The sequence below is a fragment of the Theropithecus gelada genome, chromosome 2 (genome assembly GCF_003255815.1).
Source record: "Theropithecus gelada isolate Dixy chromosome 2, Tgel_1.0, whole genome shotgun sequence".
Taxonomy (NCBI): Eukaryota; Metazoa; Chordata; class Mammalia; order Primates; family Cercopithecidae; genus Theropithecus; species Theropithecus gelada.
Window position 1 is genome coordinate 115231348 of NC_037669.1, and position 20437 is coordinate 115251784.

The window sequence follows — 20437 nt, forward strand, 5'->3', positions numbered from 1 at the left end:
GCCTGGGTGACAAAGTAAGACTCAGTCTCTAAAATTAAATTAAATTAAAATTTAAAAAAACAAAACAAAACACTGTCTATCCCCTGCAAAGTTTTACAATACTGATATAATTATTTAGTTTTAATCAGGTTTGCCAGTTTCTGTCAGGTGCTGCAAAAGCAACATTTAAATAGAATATGGCTAGATGGACTACTTTCATATGTGCAAATGCTGCAGGTTTTCCCAAAATAACCTGTTAGAAATTTCATTGCTATTTTAAGACTTACAGAACACTGCCTAATATATGGATGATCAAATTCTCTTTTTCTAAAGGCAAAATCAATACATTCTGTGATCTAGAAAAGATGATTTTGAAAACTAAGAGCAGAACAGCAACATAGAGGGAGAGGTGCATATGTGTTTGTTCTGCATCTTATTTTTAAAACTATTATTTGGGCCGAAAGCAGCGGCTCAGGCCTGTAATCCCAGCACTTTGGGAGACCAAGGCAGGTGGATCACCTGAGGTCGGGAGTTCGAGACCAGCTTGACCAACATGGAGAAACCCTGTCTCTACTAAAAATATAAAATTAGCTGAGCATAGTGGCACATGCCTGTAATCCCAGCTACTCTGCAGGCTGAGGCAGGAGAATTGCTTCCACCTAGGAGGCAGAGGCTACAGTGAGCAGAGGTTGCGCCATTGCACTCTAGCCTGGGCAACAAGAGCGAAACTCCATCTCAAAATAAATAAAATAAAATAAAATAAAATAAAATAAAATAATAAAACTATTATTTGGAGATAAATCTTATCTTTAATTTCATAATCTACTTTGCATGAAGGCATTTGTATTAAAAGATCCTATATGTATTTAGCTTCTAAAAAATTAAATGCAGTATTTGATACTAATACTTTAAAGATTTCACCTTATATGTTTAAATCTATCATATGAACTTGATCAAATATTTTGTAATCTACATATTGCTATACAAAGGATTAGATATTCTATACAGTCTTGTGTCATTTACAATTTAGTCAATATGCTTTTTTCACAAATCATCAGAAAAATGCAAATAAAAAAACCACAATGAGATACCACCTTACCCCAGCCGCAATGGCCAATATTAAAAAGCTAAAAAAGTAGATATTGGCATAGATATAGTGAAAAGGGAATGCTTATATGCTGTTGGTGGGAATGTAAATTAGTACCACCTGTATGGAAAACAGTATGGAGATTCCTAAAAGAACTAACGGTAAATATAATTCAATACAGCAATCCCACTACTGTGTGGATACTCAAAGAAAAATAAATCTAAACAAAGTAATGAAATACCTTTGTCCTTAATCGTTGATAAAATCTTCAGTATTGGAAGTGAGGTTATATATGTTCTGGATGTTATCATTTTAGTTATTTTATATTTGAAAGAAACATTTTAAATATTTCTTTTAAATTTTACTAGTGGTAAATTTTTTGTTGTTGTTGTTTGTTTCTGGTTTTTTTTTTTTTTTTTTATTTGAGACGGAGTATCGCTCTGTCGTTCAGGCTAGAGTGCAGTGGCATGATCTCGGCTCGCTCACTGAAAACCCCGGCTCACTGAAAACCCTGGCTCACTGAAAACTCCGCCTCCCGAGTTCACACCATTCTCCTGCCTCCGCCTCCGGAGTAGCTGAGACTACAGGCGCCCGCCACCACGCCTGGCTAATATTTTTGTATTTTTTTTAGTAGAGACGGAGTTTCACCGCGTTAGCCAGGATGGTCGCGATTTCCTGACCTCGTGATCCGCCCGCCTCGGCCTCCCAAAGTGCTGGGATTACAGGCATAAGCCACCACGCTCGGCCGGTAAATTGTTTTAATTAAATCATGTAAATTACTGTAAAGTTTTGTTTTCCTCATATCTCTTAACATTTATATATTTGAGTGTTTATAAAATGTATAAACGTTTATATATTTGAGAGTTTTGAAAATTTATAATTTTAAAAAATGTGATATTAAATTTTTGTATGAGAATATATCTTGTTATCATATACATTCATTCCATAAAATTAGGTATATGTAAGTAATCCCCGTTGTTTGAAATTACATAATGCTATCCTTTGCTTGAAGTTGTGATATTCCTAACCTTCTAAATTGTCATATGAAGCATGAATACACACACACACACACACACACACACGATCTCAACGGAAAAAAAATATTTTCTATACACATTCCAGTTCATTTTTAGATTTGTTAGTGTGTAAACATTTTCAATTATAGGACAGAAAAGATTCCTCTTCCAAAAAGTGAGGTACATGTTGACATGTATGTCATTTGTGAATCATCAATCATCATTCATGATTGAGAAACCATTCTGTATTCTCACATAATTAGGTTTAGATACTGAAATATTTTAGTCCTGTTATAAGATGTGCAAAGATATTTTAAATAGCATTATATTCTCAGAAATAAGATTATGTAGATTTAATACTTCTTAATAATTATCTATTTCTATTTACCCATTAATTTCAATGATTAAGTATCTTTCAAGATTCTCAAAATAGAAAACTTGTAACACACGATAAGAAAATGACATATTTTTAAACCAACCCTCCTCTATTTCTGGATACTTGAGGTCACCATTTCTTCTACCTTATAATCCACTCATTCAGAAATATCTCAAATTTCCAAGGGAGACATCCGAGGCTTGTTTGCTTTTGCAAGGTTTCCAGGCAGCTAAGAGTCAAGGAATTCAAAGTAGTACACAGAGCAGGAGAAATTAACTTACAGATATGGATATAATTTGGGGCATGCACACAGGGGCCTGACTGATTTTAAATGTACAGAATTATCTACTTCACGTTTCATAATGTCTTCTTTATTGTACTACATATGGAAATGCCAATAAAAACTATTAAGCTAAAAAATACTTTATGAAAGTTGTAAAATGTTAGTTTGCATTACATTTCAATAAAAAATTATGGCTAATTCAAAACTCTGTTCATTACCTCTCTCTTTTTCTAGTTCAGTTCCTGCATCACTCCCTAAAAAGTCCTGTGGGCATCTGAAAGATTGGTTCCTATATACACACACACACACACACATATATATATCTGTGTGTATATGTGTGTGTGTGTGTGTGTGTGTATATATATGTGTGTGTGTGTATATATATGGAGAGATAGAGACATTGAGGCTAAGAAGAAACCACTCCTAAGTTGTGGTATGATTGTTTTCATACTGAGAAATAGCACATATTTTATCTATAGTGAAATTCATAAGAATGCAGAAATAAAAGTGTGAACTCTACTAATAAACAGGAAAAACTATTCTGCTAATTTTTTAAATTAGGTGAGAAGTAACAAAATATTTTTGAAAATAAGTAACTCCAATGAAACATAAAGAATATATGATTTTTTAGGGTAATTAGTAAGAAAACATGCTTTCTTTTCCAACAAGTATTTTTTCAAACAATATTTTCTAAATCTTTTAAATTTAGTTATCACTATATTCTTGCTCTCAGGGGGCCTACACAGCAGTTGTAAAGATAGGACAGCTCTCAAATTTATGTAAAACATGAATGAAAGGGAAGAAATTCAAAAGTAACCAAGTTTATCATAAAATGTCAAGATTACAGAATTGGGAATTTGAGAGCTAAATTCGTATTTTTTTAAAAAATATATTTTTGTACACCTTCTCTATAACTGTGTGATTCATGTATTCTAGAATTATGACCATAAAAGAGTAGCAAGTGAAGAATTCCAGAACATAAGAAATTAGTTACGGTATATTGATAAAATGTCAGCAATAGGTCATTTCTTAAAACACACAACATTTGATGCATTTTTAAAAACAAATGAAAAAATCAAGAAATGCCAAAATATAGAGAAAAGGGCAATTTTGTATAATAATTTGATACAAGAGTGGTTCATCTTACCTCTACTACCAGTTGCTGAAGAGATGGTGATGCTACAGGATGTAGACTAGAGTTCCCCCTTAAGGGACTGTGGATGCTAATATAAGCCACAACATTTTTCTGAAGAACCTTCTTGAAATCCTGAAATCAAAAAAAGGATCTATCTGTAACACAAACAAATAGATTCTACTTTATTAGTTAGATACTGAATAATGAACAATTCATACTTAAAATTATTATACTGCATAATTACCTTATTATTATTTATTATTTATTATTTATTTATTTTTGAGCTAGAGTCTGGCACTGTCGCCCAGGCTGGAGTGCAGTGGTGCCCTCTCCGCTCACTGCAAACTCCGCCTCCCGGGTTCACGCCATTCTCCTGGCTCAGCCTCCCGAGTAGCTGGGACTACAGGCGCCCGCCACCACGCCTGGCTAATTTTTTGTATTTTTAGTAGAGACGGGGTTTCACCGTGTTAGCCAGGATGGTCTCCATCTCCTGACCTCGTGATCCGCCCGTCTCGGCCTCTCAAAGTGCTGGGATTAAAGACATGAGCCACTGCGCTTGGCCATAAGTACCTTCAAAGTGATCCTATACTATTAATAGTGTACACCAAGATTATAAAAAGGATTTTAAACAAGAATGATGAGTTAGACATAACATATAATAAAATATTTTAAAGCATGTTCCTGACAAAGTCAAATTTTAACAGAAAATGTTCTTCAAAGGTTAACGTAATATGGATTCAACTACAGAGTATGAATGCAACTTAATTTTAGAGTCACTGAATGAGAGGAGAGGTATAGATAAAGCACTCCAGTGAGGAATAAAACCAGCCCTTCTCTTTTGAAGCAATGAGCTACTCTGCACAAATAAACCCTGTATTATGAGCAAAATGGGGCATAATACAATGTAATCTTGCAAATATTACCTTAAAAAAAAAAAAAAAAAACCTGATGAATTTCATGCACACAAGCAACACTGAATGATTCCATAGAATAGTTTTCCACTTCTCTTCTGCTCCTTACCGCACAAAATTGAAGACCACTGATCCTATTAAGAATGACCACTAAGTCTTTCTGTTATTTCCCTGCTTTTTTGTGCAAGCATTTAACAAATAATCATCATAGTGGGTGGCAGTTCTACAGAAATGTCCTAAAAGATTACATTATGTCATAACTTAGGAAAGTATCTTTCTTCTTCTAATACTATGAAATGAAAGACTGCAAGGACTCGTACACCTGCCAAATTGATAATGTCATCCTGTTTTTTTTTTTTTATTGTAAATGGCTTAAAATTGTATAATTTTATGGAGTACAAAGTGATGTTATGATTTATGAATATAATATGGAATAATTAAATTAAGCTGGTTAACATATTCATCACCCCAAATAATTAACATTTTTTTGTGATGAGAACACATAAAATTTACTTAACAATTTTGAAATGTATAATACTCTATTACTAAGTATATTCACCACACCACACAATACATAATAGAAGTTGACCATTTTCTCCCCATTCCCTCCATACCCTAGGCCGAAACCACCATTCTACACTCTATTACAGATGAGTAGATAAAGAAAATGTGTTATATATACACAATGGAATACAATTTAGCCTTGAAAAACAAGAAACTTCTCTCCTTTGTGATAACGTGGATGGAACTGGAGAATACAATGCTAACTAAAAGAAACCCGGGACGGAAACATAAATCCTGCATATTTTCACTGTTATCCATATTTTATGTTGAAAATTCATAATTTCAACATATTGAAATTATGTTGAATTTCAATTCTGTAAGAGGGTGGAAAATACAATCATTTAAAATTAATAAACATCTTAAGTGCACATAAATGATGAATTTTAAGCTTGAGTAATTTCTCCATAATTATTGTTCAAAAATATCTGTTACTTAAGTGCTATGAAATATCAGCTTCTATTAGCACACTACCACACAAACACTGTCTATATGTTAGTCTATATAATTCTCATGAGAACCTCGTAAGATAGGCATTAGTAGACTCATTGGAGGAATCAAGTCTTAGAGAAGTTAATCTTGCCTAAAATGACATGTTCTATGGTAAAGAGAATTTGAACTATGAATTCTTTTACTCTAATATCTATAATATTTCCACAATAGCCTCTGACACATGAAGATTCTTCACAGAAGAAATGGTACTTTTTAAAGCATAGAACCTATTTAGCAAAATGTTATAATTTTTCTCAAAGATCAAGATCAGTATTTAATCATTTCTCTAATAATTCTGTCTATGATTCCATTTTAAGTTTATTGATCAACATCACCTAATCCTCTTAACTACAACTGTGGGTTTCCAGAGGTTTCTATGCAAGCATAATTAAATGGGGCAATGTGATATGTCAATAAGGGCTTTCCTCACTCCCCTTCATAGGGGGATATATTTAAAGCATAATTAGTTTCAATCTAACATAAACTCTTTCATTCTCAGGAGTACATTTGACATGAGTAGGCAAAACAGGACAACTAGCAATTTTCTAAATTTCTCTTCAACAGGATGTTTACAAAATGGCTTCATGAATTGCATTGAACAATCTCGTGAGACACAGTAAATTATAAAAATATATTCCATAAGCCCATAATCAAATGTATATTATTTACCATGTTCATTATTCATATGTCTTTGCCCATCTAGTCAGCTAAAATGCCAGTAAATGAATGTGTAATGAGTTGCCAAATGTAAATACATATATAAACATTCAAAGACACTGGTACTTGTCTTGAATACGAACAACCTTTTTAACAAAATTTTTTTCCTGTGAACTCCCACATTGTAGTTGCTGTATTTTTAGCATAATTGACTAAGAAAATATACAATTATTAAAAGGTGCAATGACTTCACAAAAACTTAAAAATGAATGTGTATTAACCACAAAAATATCAATTTACTTTGACAAAAACTATTGCTGACACACATGCAAGCCCACATTGATTCAACTTACAGGTTCTGACGCCTGATGCTCAACTAAATTTTACAATAAATTTTCCCATCCATCGGGGTTTCAGATGTTTACATTAGAAACTATTAATTTAGACAAGCCTAGCCTATTCCAAAACATAGTTCAGAAATATATGTATTAATTTAGAATTAACATAAATTAATTGTGAAAGTTACTAGATAGGTATCTAGAAGACCTAAAATATAGTTTGATATAGCAAAATACATCTTTGGAATTTGAAAAGAATCTTTAAGACATTTTAAAGATATGTGCTTTAATGTTACAGGAAAACTAAAACATTAATTGTTTCTGATTTATTAAAAATGGTATAGATTACAAACATATTCCCTAAACTGTTCTTTAACTTGTTTACCAATCTTTAAAGTAATTTGGAATATGAGTTTGAGAGGTTGGTTCATCTATTTCATTTCCAGCTTACTTACAAATGTGTCAACTTAAAAAAATTCTTTAAGCAAAGGAATTTTTTCATTTGAAGTAGTTCTTTTGAATATGGCTCAAACATACACACCACTCATTTGCATACAGAAAAGCATTCCAATTTGCAATGTGTGAATCTGGATGAATTTTACACTGAAAAAAATTTTCTCATCTTTAAGTCTTTTCCTTCCTTCAAATTAAAAAAGATACTTGCTATGTTCTTTTCTATACCTTTTTAAATATTTTCTTTGATTTAATAGATATGTTATCATTTTTGGGTGATTAAAAATAAAAATGTAGCAAAATAATTTCCTATTACATTTTTCTCCTCAAAGTTGAAGTAGTGAAAAAACTATAGTATTAAATTATCTTACTTTCCTAGTAAAATTATGTAGTGTTTTTTGTCTACATATATCTATTGAACCTCTTTTTTAAAACAAATCACAAAAGTAAATAGAATTTCTATCAATCCAATTATCAGTTATCATATTCCATTAAAAATACAGTGCATTTATGAGACACAGATCTTTCAGAAGCATTTGAGACTTAAATTCTCCAATATTTCAGTTGTATTCTAACTGCCCCTCATTGCATGCTAGATTTCATTTGGATACAGGTTTCCTAAGGTGGTTAGATAGGTAGGTAGGCAATAGATAGGCAGGTAAGAAACGAAAGGTAGGGAGTTAAGGGTGAAAGGGTGGAGTGGAAGAAGGAGAAAAAAGTGGATTTTAAAATGTATTTTACATTCAGGATCCATATTGTATAGATAAAATGTAATGCTAAGGTAATAAACATTTAATATAGGAGATTGTTCCCTAATTCCAGATTATTCCTAGAAAGTGTAGAAAAAGAAAGATAATATGTATCGTCTGATCCTTTTTTGTCCAATGCCTGTCATCCTGTTTTCTAAAGAGAAATACAACAACAAGGTAAACACTATTGTGTGTTAGACTGTATCGGGGTTTGTAAGTCTGGTAACAATAGGGATAAGCTATTTGAAGGTCATATGTAGTTTGCTGTGGTCTAGCTCTAATTCTGTCTTATTCTTATAAGCCATCTCAGCAAATTAGGCAATAGGACACTTTAGTTGAGAAGCACATTATTGCCCTTGGCCTTGAAAATTTTACTTTGTCTACTTTAGCAAACTAAGAAAAGAAAAGAAAAGCACTGTAATTAATGTATATTCTGCTTTACCTCTCCCCATTCATATGAGCCAATATTGCCAAAAGCTGTTCCTCCCCAAGAACAGAAAACAATAGTTCGGTCTGGTCTCCACCCTCTCTTAACTTTTGACATCAAGGCACGGATAAACGCTGTGATTATTGCAGTACTACTGGCCCATTCTTGTCCATTATAACTGTGTGCAGTGAGATGATGGCTGCCAACTATGATATACCGGTCTGAAAATAGAAAGGGACAAGAGCCATTTAAAAAAATGTAAACCTTAACAATAAGTTTAATGACATTTACATAATCCTACTGCACAACTGAGCAATAATTAAGCAAAATTGTTCTAATAATTAAGACTACTTTAATTTTTCTTGCCCACTGTCTTAATTCACACATCTGCATATATCAAAGCTGAGGCAGCTGCTGAACCCAATTATGAATCCAAAGCTTAGATCCATATTACTGTCCTTTATAACATGAATATTAATTAATGAAGCATACAAATAGGCCACAATGAAACCCTTATCTAACATTTTTCCAGACTCAGAGTGGGAAGTGCCCTGTAAACAATGTGTGAATGCTCAGTAAATATTAATAAACTAATATATATAAGAAAGCACTTATACAGTAGCTTTAAATATTAAAAATGTGGTAGTCATGTATGGATTCTGCAATAAATTAATTCCATAGGGAATTAATTACAGCTTCCAACTTATAATTGTAGGCCTTCTCCTTCCTGAGAAGAAAAAATAAAATAAAATTCACCAATATCAAAAGTCATTCAACTGTTATAAAAGTTGCCTTTTACATATTTTATTTCATACAATCATTTAAAATTTATTAGATACAATATTAGGAGAGCCTTCCTAACACATGGAAGTAGCCTATTCAATGTACATTACTGAATATTTTCGATAATAAGGCTGAAAATGCCCCTCGAGAGTTTCCTCTGATTTTGTTGTCAGTGAATGTTATTGGTAATAATAACAAATCTGAATTTATCTGACCAAGTATCCTCATATATCTATGCAAAAATTTTTCTTCATTGAATATCATTTTATTACCAGATGTCCCAAAACTGGATGATAAATTGTGTAGACCCTGAATCCAGCCTGCTTGGTTTAGAATTCAGGCTTTGCAAGTTACTAGTTGTGTGACCTTGGAAAGCTTATTTCAACTTTCGATGCCTTAGTATTTTCATCTCTAAGGTAGGAAAACAAACAGTACATCCTACATTTAGTTGTTTTGAATTTTAGGAGTCATTATTTTGTAAGCCACTTTGAACAATGCTCAACACAAAGAAGGTCTTACACATGTGTGGAATAAATGAATCACCCTTTGACTTATAACACCAAAAAGCTACCTTACAATAAATGTCACGGTATGAAGATATTTTAGTTTTCCACACAGGAATTAGCAATGGATTTAATTTGCCAACATTTTATTCAGATTTAATTAATGGGACCGGGCATGGTGGCTCACGCCTGTAATCCCAGCACTTTGGGAGGCCGAGACAGGTGGATCACGAGGTCAGGAGTTCAAGACCAGCTTGGCCAAGATGGTGAAACCTCGTTTCTACTAAAAATACAAAAATTAGCCTGGTGTGGTGGTGGGCACCTGTAATTCCAGCTATTTGGGAGGCTGAGGCAGGGAATTGTTTGAACTTTGGAGGCGGAGGATGCAGTGAGCCAAGATCATGCCACTGCACTACAGCCAGGTGACAGAGCGAGACTCAGTCTCAAAAAAAAAAAAAAAAAAAGATTTAATTAATGGTATACATAGTGTGATAATGTGTCTACAAATGTTAAAAACCCAATAATTTATTCACTTATCTCCCATAAATGTCTCAAAGTTTTGCCTGGAATTGTCTGCATTCTAAATAAACCGTATCTAACAAACAAAGCTAATTGATGATTTTTTTCTAATCTTCAAAGCCATGTAAATAAACAGTCAATTTTTTGTAAAATTCAAATAAGCAACATTTCAGAAGCTTTGCATAATTCACTGAAGAATACTAATGGTAAAATTGATTTTTTAAATTTCAGGAGTATATTTTGTAGATTGAATTTTCTTTAGTCTAAAGCTAGTATAATTTGTACAACTGGGTTTTCCAATAACAACTTGTGAATGAATCAGTGATGATAAATATTCTAGTGCTTCAATAGAGAACCTTATGATGGAAATTTGTTGAAATTCAATAGTAACAATTTTCAAATTTATTTATATCTTGTATTTAAAGAACTATAATCAGAGGTTGTTCAACATTGTACCTGTAAAGAAATCAGAGAAAATAACTGGCTTTCATGAACTTTGTAAGAGTTGGCCAGCAAGAAACTGGGAGGCTATAAAACTTGATCTTAAAATTCTGAGCTAGCAACTAGGCCGATTTTACCAAAGTCATGAAGAAGAATAATTCTCCAAGGAGAACTTGTGTAAATGTCCCCAAATCAACAGAAGTAGCAAAAGTGTAATAAAAAGATTATTAAATGCTACACTGTATAACAGGCACATTAGGCAGTAATATGTGATTCAGTCTTACAATGTGTTTGGAAGTATTGCTATTAATCTCTTAATTAGCCTACATAATATCTGAAGATTCCATTTTTTTTTTTTTTTTTTGTTTTTGAGATGGAGTCTCTCTCTGTTGCCCAGGCTGGAGAGCAGTGGCACAATCTCCGCTAACTGCAACCTCCGCCTCCCAGGTTCAAGCGATTCTCCTGCCTCAGCCTCCTGAGTAACTGCAGGTGACCATTTGCAGACATTTGACAAATTTGACAATGGACCAAGGATACAGAGTGGGATGTAGATTAAAACTGGACAACTAAATTTGGAGACCAAAACTTGTATTTACAAAAAACACATCATTAAAAACTAAAATCTTTCTTGGCCAGGCACGCTTGGCTCACCTCTGTAATCCCAGCACTTTGGGAGGTCAAGGCGGGTGGATCACATGAGGATAGGAGTGCAAGACCAGTCTGGCCAACATGGTGAAACCCTGTCTCTACTAAAAATAAAAAATGAAAAATTAGCTGGGTGTGGTGGTGGGTGCCTGTAGTCTAAGCTACTCAAGAAGATGAGACACAAGAATCACTTGAACTCGGCAGGTGGAGGCTGCAGAGAGGGAAAAAAAAATCATTCTTTAAAATGTCTTCTTAATAAAAATAAAATTTTCAATGATGTTATGGTGAGTATAAGAAAAAAAGAAAACTTTGGCTTTTGTAGAACATGCCAGTTTACCAAATCTAAACTCTGTTTCTTGTTTCATCCCATCCTGAGACACCCCCACCTCTCTCTCTCTCTCCCCCCACTAAGATTTATTTTGCAAGAGATATGGTAGGAAAGAGAATGAAGACCCACTTCTCAGTTTCAAATTTATCTACTCTAAGAGTGGGACAAATTTCTAGTTACATCTAAAGTAGGATATTTAAGTATGATATTAAATTATTACAGAGCATTTCCTTGTAAAGTTTCATAAAAAGTGTAGATTATAAATATTTAACCCTACTTACCTGGAGATGTCAAGCCCATTACGTATCCAACAACATTAGTAACTGTTTTCAATTTTGTCACCGTCTGAACTTGCATACTGACGACTCTTACTTCTGAAAAAAAATAAAAATTTAAAGACTTTTGTTTCTTTATATTTTATTGTATTTTTTAAACCTTAAAATTTATTTATCCAGTATCATCAGCAAAAGAATTCCACAGAATTGAATGTTCTCAGATAACCAAAGTTATACTTTTTCTGACAAATATTTATTCAATATTTTGTACAGATTCTATTTTAGGTGCTTGTTATGCAATGATGACTAAGATACAATTGCTAGCATCTTTGAACCTCAGAGCCATAAATAGGCACTTCTAAACCTTACATTCAGTTCTACAATGAGGGTTCATTATGAGAGCATTCAGAAGACCTTCAGGAGATGTGGGCAACTCATGTTTTTAAAAAGGGAAAAAAATAGATTAAAATATTTCCAAAGAATATTGAATACTTTTCTATTTTCAGATAAAGAACATGTGGACAATAACCTTTCCAGTATGACTCACTATTTTATTAACACTTTAAAAATGGTAAATAAAGCATTACACAACATAAAAAGATAAAGATTCTTAAAGCTGTACATGTTTTCATATATTAGAGTTTTTATTTCTATCTGGGTTTGTAGGTTCCTTACCTCTATTCTAAATCCGTACTAATCACTCTACCTCTTTGAATTTTTCTGTTTATGTTTGATATTCAAAAATTTTGCAAATAAGGCAAAGACACAAATCAGGAGGGACTCTAGTCACAGAACTGACATAGTCTCTGGAGATGAAATGTATTAATCCTGTATTTGAAGGATCCTGAGAAGTCTGGGTTGGGAAGTGGCTCACAGGATCTTTAAAGTTTTCCTTAAAGCAGAGGTTTAGGAGTAGCTAGGTGTTAGTGTCAGGGCAGAGCATGGCAAATTTGAAAGCAGGTAATGCAGAGTAGCCACATGATACTGGCAGGCCCACAGACGTTCACTTCTTACTGCTAGATAGAAATTGTTCTAATAAATACATTACTTCTTTCCCTCAATGTACCCTTTCAAACAAATTAAATGGAAAATCAGTACACTGAATTCATTAAAATAATAACCAAAACAAAAGTAAAGAGGCCTTTAGAGAATGCCTGAGTGCCTTATCTATCTGTGAGTAAATCTATGTAGAGCCTGAGCATTGTGCTTTTAATTTAGGTACTATGCATTTTTGTTTGTTTTTCAATTAATAGACTTTGTTTTTTAGAGCATTTTGGGTTTACAAAAATACTAAGCAGAAAGTACACAGTTCCCAAATATCCTCTGTCTCCCAAGCCTCCTATTACTGTGGAACATTTGTTACACCTGATAGATTGTGGAACATTTGTTACACCTGCATTACTGTGGAACATTTGTTACACCTGATAGACCAATAATGACACATAAAATCCATAGTTTACACTGGGGTTCACTCTTTGTGTTGTATATTTGATGGGCTTTGACAATGCATAATGAGGTATATCCATCATGATAGTATCATATAGGATGGTTTCACTACTCTAAAATCCCCTATGTGCCACCTCTTCATCCCTCCTTCCCTCCCTCTCTCCGCAAAAACCCCTGGCAGCAACCACTGATCTTTTTACTGTCTCATAGTTCTGCCTTTTCAAGATTGTCATAGCACTGGGCTCGTATGTTTGTTTGTTTTGACTGTTTGTCTAATTCCCTGCTCAAGGTTTGTTCCAGATGATCCACATAAGTGAACTTTATAGACTCTTTACCTTATACCTTTCAATGATCTTTCCTGCTTATTTTAGATATAGATATAGATGAAGAATCTTTTCTGGTTTTCTAAAATTCAATATATTTTTGTCTAAGTTAGCTGTGAGCAAGCCTCACAATATGTATACTGTACTCCTTGCAATATTACCTTGCATTAATATAGTGCTTAAAATTTAAAATAACCATTTTCACACACATGTACTAATTCTTACTGGACCACATTCTTACTTGAAGTAGCTAGAGTGGTCATTGCCCAATTCCCAACAGTTGTTGGGGGTGTCCTGTTTAGAAGGGGAATTAAGAAGTGAAACCACCTGGACTTCCTGGGTTGAGTGGGGACTTGGAGAACTTTTCTCTCTAGCTAGAGGATTGTAAACACACCAATCAGCACTCTGTAAAAACGCACCAAACAGCACTCTGTGTCTAGCTAAAGGATTGTAAGTACACCAATCAGCACTCTGTAAAAATGCACCAATCAGCGCTCTGTGTCTAGCTAAAGAATTGTAAATGCCCTAATCAGCACTCTGTAAAAACACGCCAATCAGCTCTCTGTGTCTAGCTAAAGGATTGTAAATGCACCAATGAGCACCAAGAACAAAGCTTCCACAGTGTGGAAGGGGACCTGAGCGGGTTGCTGCTGCTGGCTGGGGTGGCCAGCTTTTATTCCCTTATCTGTCCCCACCCACATCCTGCTGATCGGTCCATTTTGTAGAGTACTGATTGGTCCATTTTACAGAGTGCTGATTGGTCCATTTTGCAGAGTGCTGATTGGTGCATTTACAATTCTTTAGCTAGATACAGAGCGCTGATTGGTGCATTTTTACAGAGTGCTGATTGGTGCATTTACAATCCTTTAGCTAGACACAGAGTGCTGATTGGTGCATTTTTACAGAGTGATGATTGGTGCATTTACAATCCTTATATTATTTCATACTCACATCTGAAAATAAATACGCATAGAGTCTGTTTTTCTTCACTAGAGTCAGCACCATAATCACATTTTAAATTTTAATAATAAATATCAGAAAGATCTTGAATAAACTTGCTGTAAAGACACATCTGCTGCTGTTGGCATTGCTAATTTGAACAATCCATTGGTAAGGCAATATTACTCTTCATAGCAATAACAAAAGCAATCCTGTACTTTGAAATGTATCCTACAAGAATAATTCAACTCTCTGCAGTATAATCTATAATAGCAATAATAGAAAACAACATAAACATCTGAAACAGGGAAATGACTTAGAAAATTGTGATAAAATGTGTGGCTGTTAAATATAAAAAGAATATATAGAAACATGAATATGCTATAAGTGAAAATAATACAGAGGGATATACAGAATGATTGAACTTAGGTAAAAACATGTATGATTATGAACAAACTATGAAAAAGGAGGGATTAAATAGTGGAACAGAAATTGGGTTTAGCAGGCCTTCCCAAATCTGCTGGAGTGAGGCACTGTTGTAAAAAGGTTTGAACAAACCTACACTCTGGGGTAGTTCTTCTCCAAATCCCCAGGGATGGTGGAATTAAAACGTAGAGAGATTGTCTCCTCCTAGTGTAGCACCTGACAACATTGAACCCTTTTTCACCGTAGAAACTTTTAGAATTTTCCTCTTTATTTTTGTGCTTTTTGAATTTAATTATAAAATATATAGGTGTGTTTTTTCCTTTTTTTCTGGAAAATTTATTATTAGTTTTTTGACCATTTTCTCTCTCCCATTTTTTCCTTCTTCTAATATTGTTTCTACAACTCCATTTTAATCCACTGTATCTTTTAGTTGTACTTTTGTATTTATTTATCCTAGATCCAGCCTGTCTGGATCTAGAAGGTCAATCTGATCTTCTAGCTCTTGAATTTATTCTTCAGTGACATCTATCTATGACTGTATCTATCTACCTACCCTAACTATTACTGTATTTCTTTCAATTATCTTATTTTCTGCACCTATTATTTCCTCTCATTTTAAAAAATGTTTTCTGATTTTTGTTTTATATTGCTAATATATTTTATTCTCTTTTTGAGTTTAACTTTAATCTTTATTTTAAATTCTTATACCATGTGTTCCAATATGGTAACTTTGGGTGGTATATGTATTTGTTGTGCTAATTTTCTTTGATGGTGGTTGTGGACCTCAGGATCTAGCTATTTTGGCCTGTGGTCCAGCATGATATATCAGGGCCCAAGGATGGTGGGGATAGTGTCTAAGTGTGTGTGTGTGTGTCTGCGTGTCTGCATGTGTACCTGTTTGTGAGAAGGCCTGAATATGAGGAGGAAAGCAACTGCCAGGGGAAATAGTGCAATGAGATAAGTGATTGAAGCAAAGTGAGAAGGCCATCTGAATTTAAGAGCTGAATAGCATATAGTGTTAGATCCTGGGTGGAGTGAGGAAGTTAACCAGACTGTGGTAGGGGCAGACAGAACATTTGATATAGAGTGAATAGCCTGTATGTAACAGTGCCTAGGGTTGGATCCATTGTGAAGGGAGTAATGGCATCAATTGATTACATGCAGGGGATCTAATTACCTAAGTAAATATATTCCATTTAATGAGAAGGTGATTTCTAACTGCTAGAGAAAAGACTTACAAACATGGAAAGATAAATAAAACTCGGTGTTGATATGTTTTCATGGTTTTATATGTATATATATATAATTTGTTTTAATTATATTTATATTTAAATTATAAAATTTAATATATTTTAATTATATATTATATACAAAACCATGAGGACATATGAGTTTATATTAATTTATATATTTATATATATAAAACCATGAGAACATATCTATATAAGTTGTTGATTGTATATATATCTATATATATCCAAGAGAACATACATATATATAAAACTGTGTGTATGTGTGTGTATAACACCCACACACATAGATTTAAAAGTAAATACAGATATGTCTGAGTGTATAGATATATTTTTATATATTTACATAAAATATAATATTAAAATATAATTATATTTTCCTAGTTTTGTTCACTGAGCACTGAGTAGTATGGAGAGAAGCAACACTTCAATAGCAATAGATGAATCTAGATCTATTTTTCTAGACTATTCTCCACTTAAAGGACCTAGAGTCTTTGGAGAAATGGCTGATAACAGAGCTGGCACAGGAAAAGTACAAGACGATTTAGTATGTCTTATAGTGCCAAAAACTAAGTAAATACATGAAGAATAATGAGTACATGTCAAAGGACACAGAATCCATCTGAAGTTGCTATTACTGGCTAACATTTGACAATCTGAGCATCAAGATATAAATAGCACTGGTATATAACCTATTGAATCTATTATGAATGTAAATCCTAATCAAGTAATGACGCAATACTGGCATGTGTAAATTTAAGAAATCATATCAAGAAATGAATAGAAAAAAGAAAAATCTCTTCTTTACAGTGGAATTTCAACTAATAAGTGTAAAGATGATAAAATTACAGCTGGAAGTGGTGGCTCATGCCTGTAATCCTAAAGCTTTGGGAGGATCCCTTGAGGCCGAGAGTTTGAGACCAGCCTGAGCAACATAGCAAGACCTTGCCTCTAAAAAAAAAAAAAAAAAAAAAAAAAAAAAAATTAGCCAGACATGGTGATGCATGCCTCTAGTCCTAGTTACTCAGAGACTGAAGCATGAGGATCATTTGAGCCAAAGAGTTCAAGAACTGCAGTTAGCTAAAATGGTGCCACTGCACTATAGTAACAGACTGAAAGTGTCTTAAAAACAACAACAACAACCAAAAAAAAACCCAGGAAGTTAGAAAGTCACCATTGGCATCATCATAGAAATGACTGGGCAACAAGTGTCAGTGAACACAAATACTAATGGCTAGAGATAGCAGGGGTTAGAGGCAGTATGCTACATTATTTCAAATGCTTATTGAGTGTAAAAGAAAACAATTATAAAGTAACTTCAATAAGGAGACCTGGCAGCCACCACCTTAATCAAGAGATCAAAGGTAGCAGCATCACTAGAGACGGGACAAACTAAAGCAGAGTGAGAAGGACATCTGTTTTTAAGAGCTGGAGAACACACATTGTTAGAGCCTGAGTAAAGTAAGGAAGTTAACTACATCGTGGTAGGGGCAGGTAGAACATTTGATATAGGGTGAATAGCCCATATTAGACAGAGACTAAGGTTGGATCCATTGTGGAGGGAGTAATGGCATCAACTGATTACATACAGGGAAACAAATTATTCCCTGGCACATGGTAATATCATGCACCAGCTCATAATATGCAATGGGAAAAACATAGTCTCACTCTGTAGTATTACTGTTAAAGATTCAGTGTGTGAATATCCTCATAAGAAAACATCAGATAGACACAGATTTGAGGAACAATACTGTAGATAATTGGTATGTAACATCGAAAGGTAGCAAAGCAAAGGAAGTCAAGACAAGACAGAAACTGTTCCAGGTTGAAGGAAATGGTGGGTTTGACAATTTTGTGCTACACATGTGCCTAGTTTGGATCTTATTGTAATTCAGGATATTACTGGGAAAATTGGAAAATGTTGAATTGAGTCTGTGAAATGCATGGTAGTAATGTGTCAATGGTTAATTCCTGATCGTGATGGTTGTGTCATCTGTGTAGGAGTATGTCGTTGTTTGTCAGAGAATTCACTGACAAAGTCAGAGATGTTCACTATGTTTGTAATTTGCTCTTGAGTAGTTAAGAAAAAATACTTTTATTCTTGCAACTTTCTGTACATTTATTTCAAGTTTTAAAAAAAATCACGGTTGAAAGTTGTAATTAGAAACTCCCGGAGAATATTATTTAGGGGCAGTTAATTATTCAAAAAGTTGCTGTGTGTGTGTGTGTGTGTGTGTGTGTGTGTGTACTGGTAGTTAAAAATTACATTTCCAGCTCACATTTACCAATTTCTGCCTTTCATGTAAAATTTGATGACAGCTTTAATTATGACATGTGAAGTTTAAAAGATTTCAAGATATAAAAATGTGTTCCACTCAGAGAACATTTGTATTCAAATAGGGTGAGGGGTGTCAGAGCTAAGAGACATGAAATAGCTGCCTCTCTCTATCCCTTAATTTCATCATGTGCAGAGAAAAATAACTACTGCCAATTTTATGGTCCAGAGACAATTCTGTCTTGCATTTTTGTTGCAATTATTAAGACCCAGATTAATTGGTTCCCAATCTTCTTCTTCCGGGATAACTAACAAACCTTCATTTCCACCTGCATTTTGAATAATTATACCAAATATCTAGAAAAAATTCCAACATTATTCACAGAAATTTGAAGAATACACTTGCTGCTAACTCTGAGTCTCATATCCAATAATTAAGCGTGTGTTAGTTTCCTAGGCATAGATCTTCTAGAGTCTCTAAGTTTAATTGAATATTTGTCCCATTATATATACTTGAGTCCCTTTCTTGCTGATGTGGCTCTAGAAAAGAACTTTTTTTCTAGGATTGGACTTCCAGATTGTTCTTTTATTTTCTTAATTTTCCTGATCCTCACAGGGACTAGAATCTGTTCTAGAGGGAGTTTTGATGACTGAGATGCTGCAGTCTGCAGATATCTTTCCTATTGCCAACTGTTTGCCTGAAAATCTGAATATAAACTGCTTCTAGATTCTATGTCATCGTAACTTGTAAACTTTCAAGTACATATAGCTATTCCCTGATTATCTGATACATGCATACACATCTTCACACACCCATATGTGCAAGTACTCATGCGAGCTTCCATACTTTTGGAAAAACAATTAACATTGAATTAAATTGTATTCTTTTTATTTAGTAAAGTTATGTAACTAGGAAGATATTCTAAATAATATGAATATGAGAAAAAATAACGTTTACTCTCTTTGTATCCCTCAGAAATGTAAAAATTGACCATTTTTTTCTTAGCTGTCTACCAAATCACCTGAAGCACTAATCACCTGAAGCACTAATCTACTAATCTACTAATCACCTGAAGCTCTATCTTTGTTGCATATTTTCTATCTGTTCATTCACATCTATTTGCCACCCTCCATTAACCTTACCCCAGGAGAAGTAACCTCTATGCATTACATCTACCTGGTTCTTTTATTCTTTGGATTCAGGTTTAGTTTACCCAATTGAAGGCATCAACAAGAGGACAGTAGGTTGGGTTAAGTGAAAGACCAGAGTATTTATTTTCCAGTACCCCCCTTACTGTCCACATTATGCAGTGACAACTCTGCTTGGCTGAAAGCCACAGCTCTTCTCTTATAGCTAAAGTACTGGCCAGTTCCTACAACTGCTCTCTCTTCTTGCCCTTTCATGTTTACAGGTAGTAGGAATTACTAGACCTGGTTTAGAGGCAGTAGCAATGGTATCTCTTTTCTGTTTTGCTTTACCTGTCCACACCATGTGCATAAGCACTTGATTAAATTCTCTTAAATTGCACATTTTTAGTGGATCCTTTTTTCCTGATGACCTGATTTATATGTCAATCAATCTACACAATTTTCTGAGTCCATATTTGCTGTCAGGTAATAAATGGATGGAAAGGAAGAGAAGATTTTCTTTACTAAAAATATGGTGGGCTAGGATATCAGATTAATCCATCCACTGATAGTAACTTATAATGACAAATAAAATACAAAATAAATCTTGTTAACAGCATCTGAGAATTAGCAAGAAATTAAGAACTTACTGGGTCAAAATTTAAGCTGTGATGGGAACCCAGGTAAATAAA

The 20437-nt window shown here is 33.9% G+C and overlaps 1 protein-coding gene across 1 annotated transcript in view; it reads right to left on the reverse strand.

Moving 5' to 3' along the window:
- Positions 1-20437, reverse strand: part of NAALADL2 (N-acetylated alpha-linked acidic dipeptidase like 2) — a 971471-nt gene that overhangs the window by 349362 nt on the left and 601672 nt on the right. The window contains exons 7-9 of the mRNA XM_025377768.1: positions 11965-12057; positions 8480-8685; positions 3889-4008 (exon numbers count right to left, since the gene is read on the reverse strand). Coding sequence (XP_025233553.1) covers positions 3889-4008; positions 8480-8685; positions 11965-12057 — 419 coding nt within the window. The remainder of the gene's footprint in view (positions 1-3888; positions 4009-8479; positions 8686-11964; positions 12058-20437) is intronic.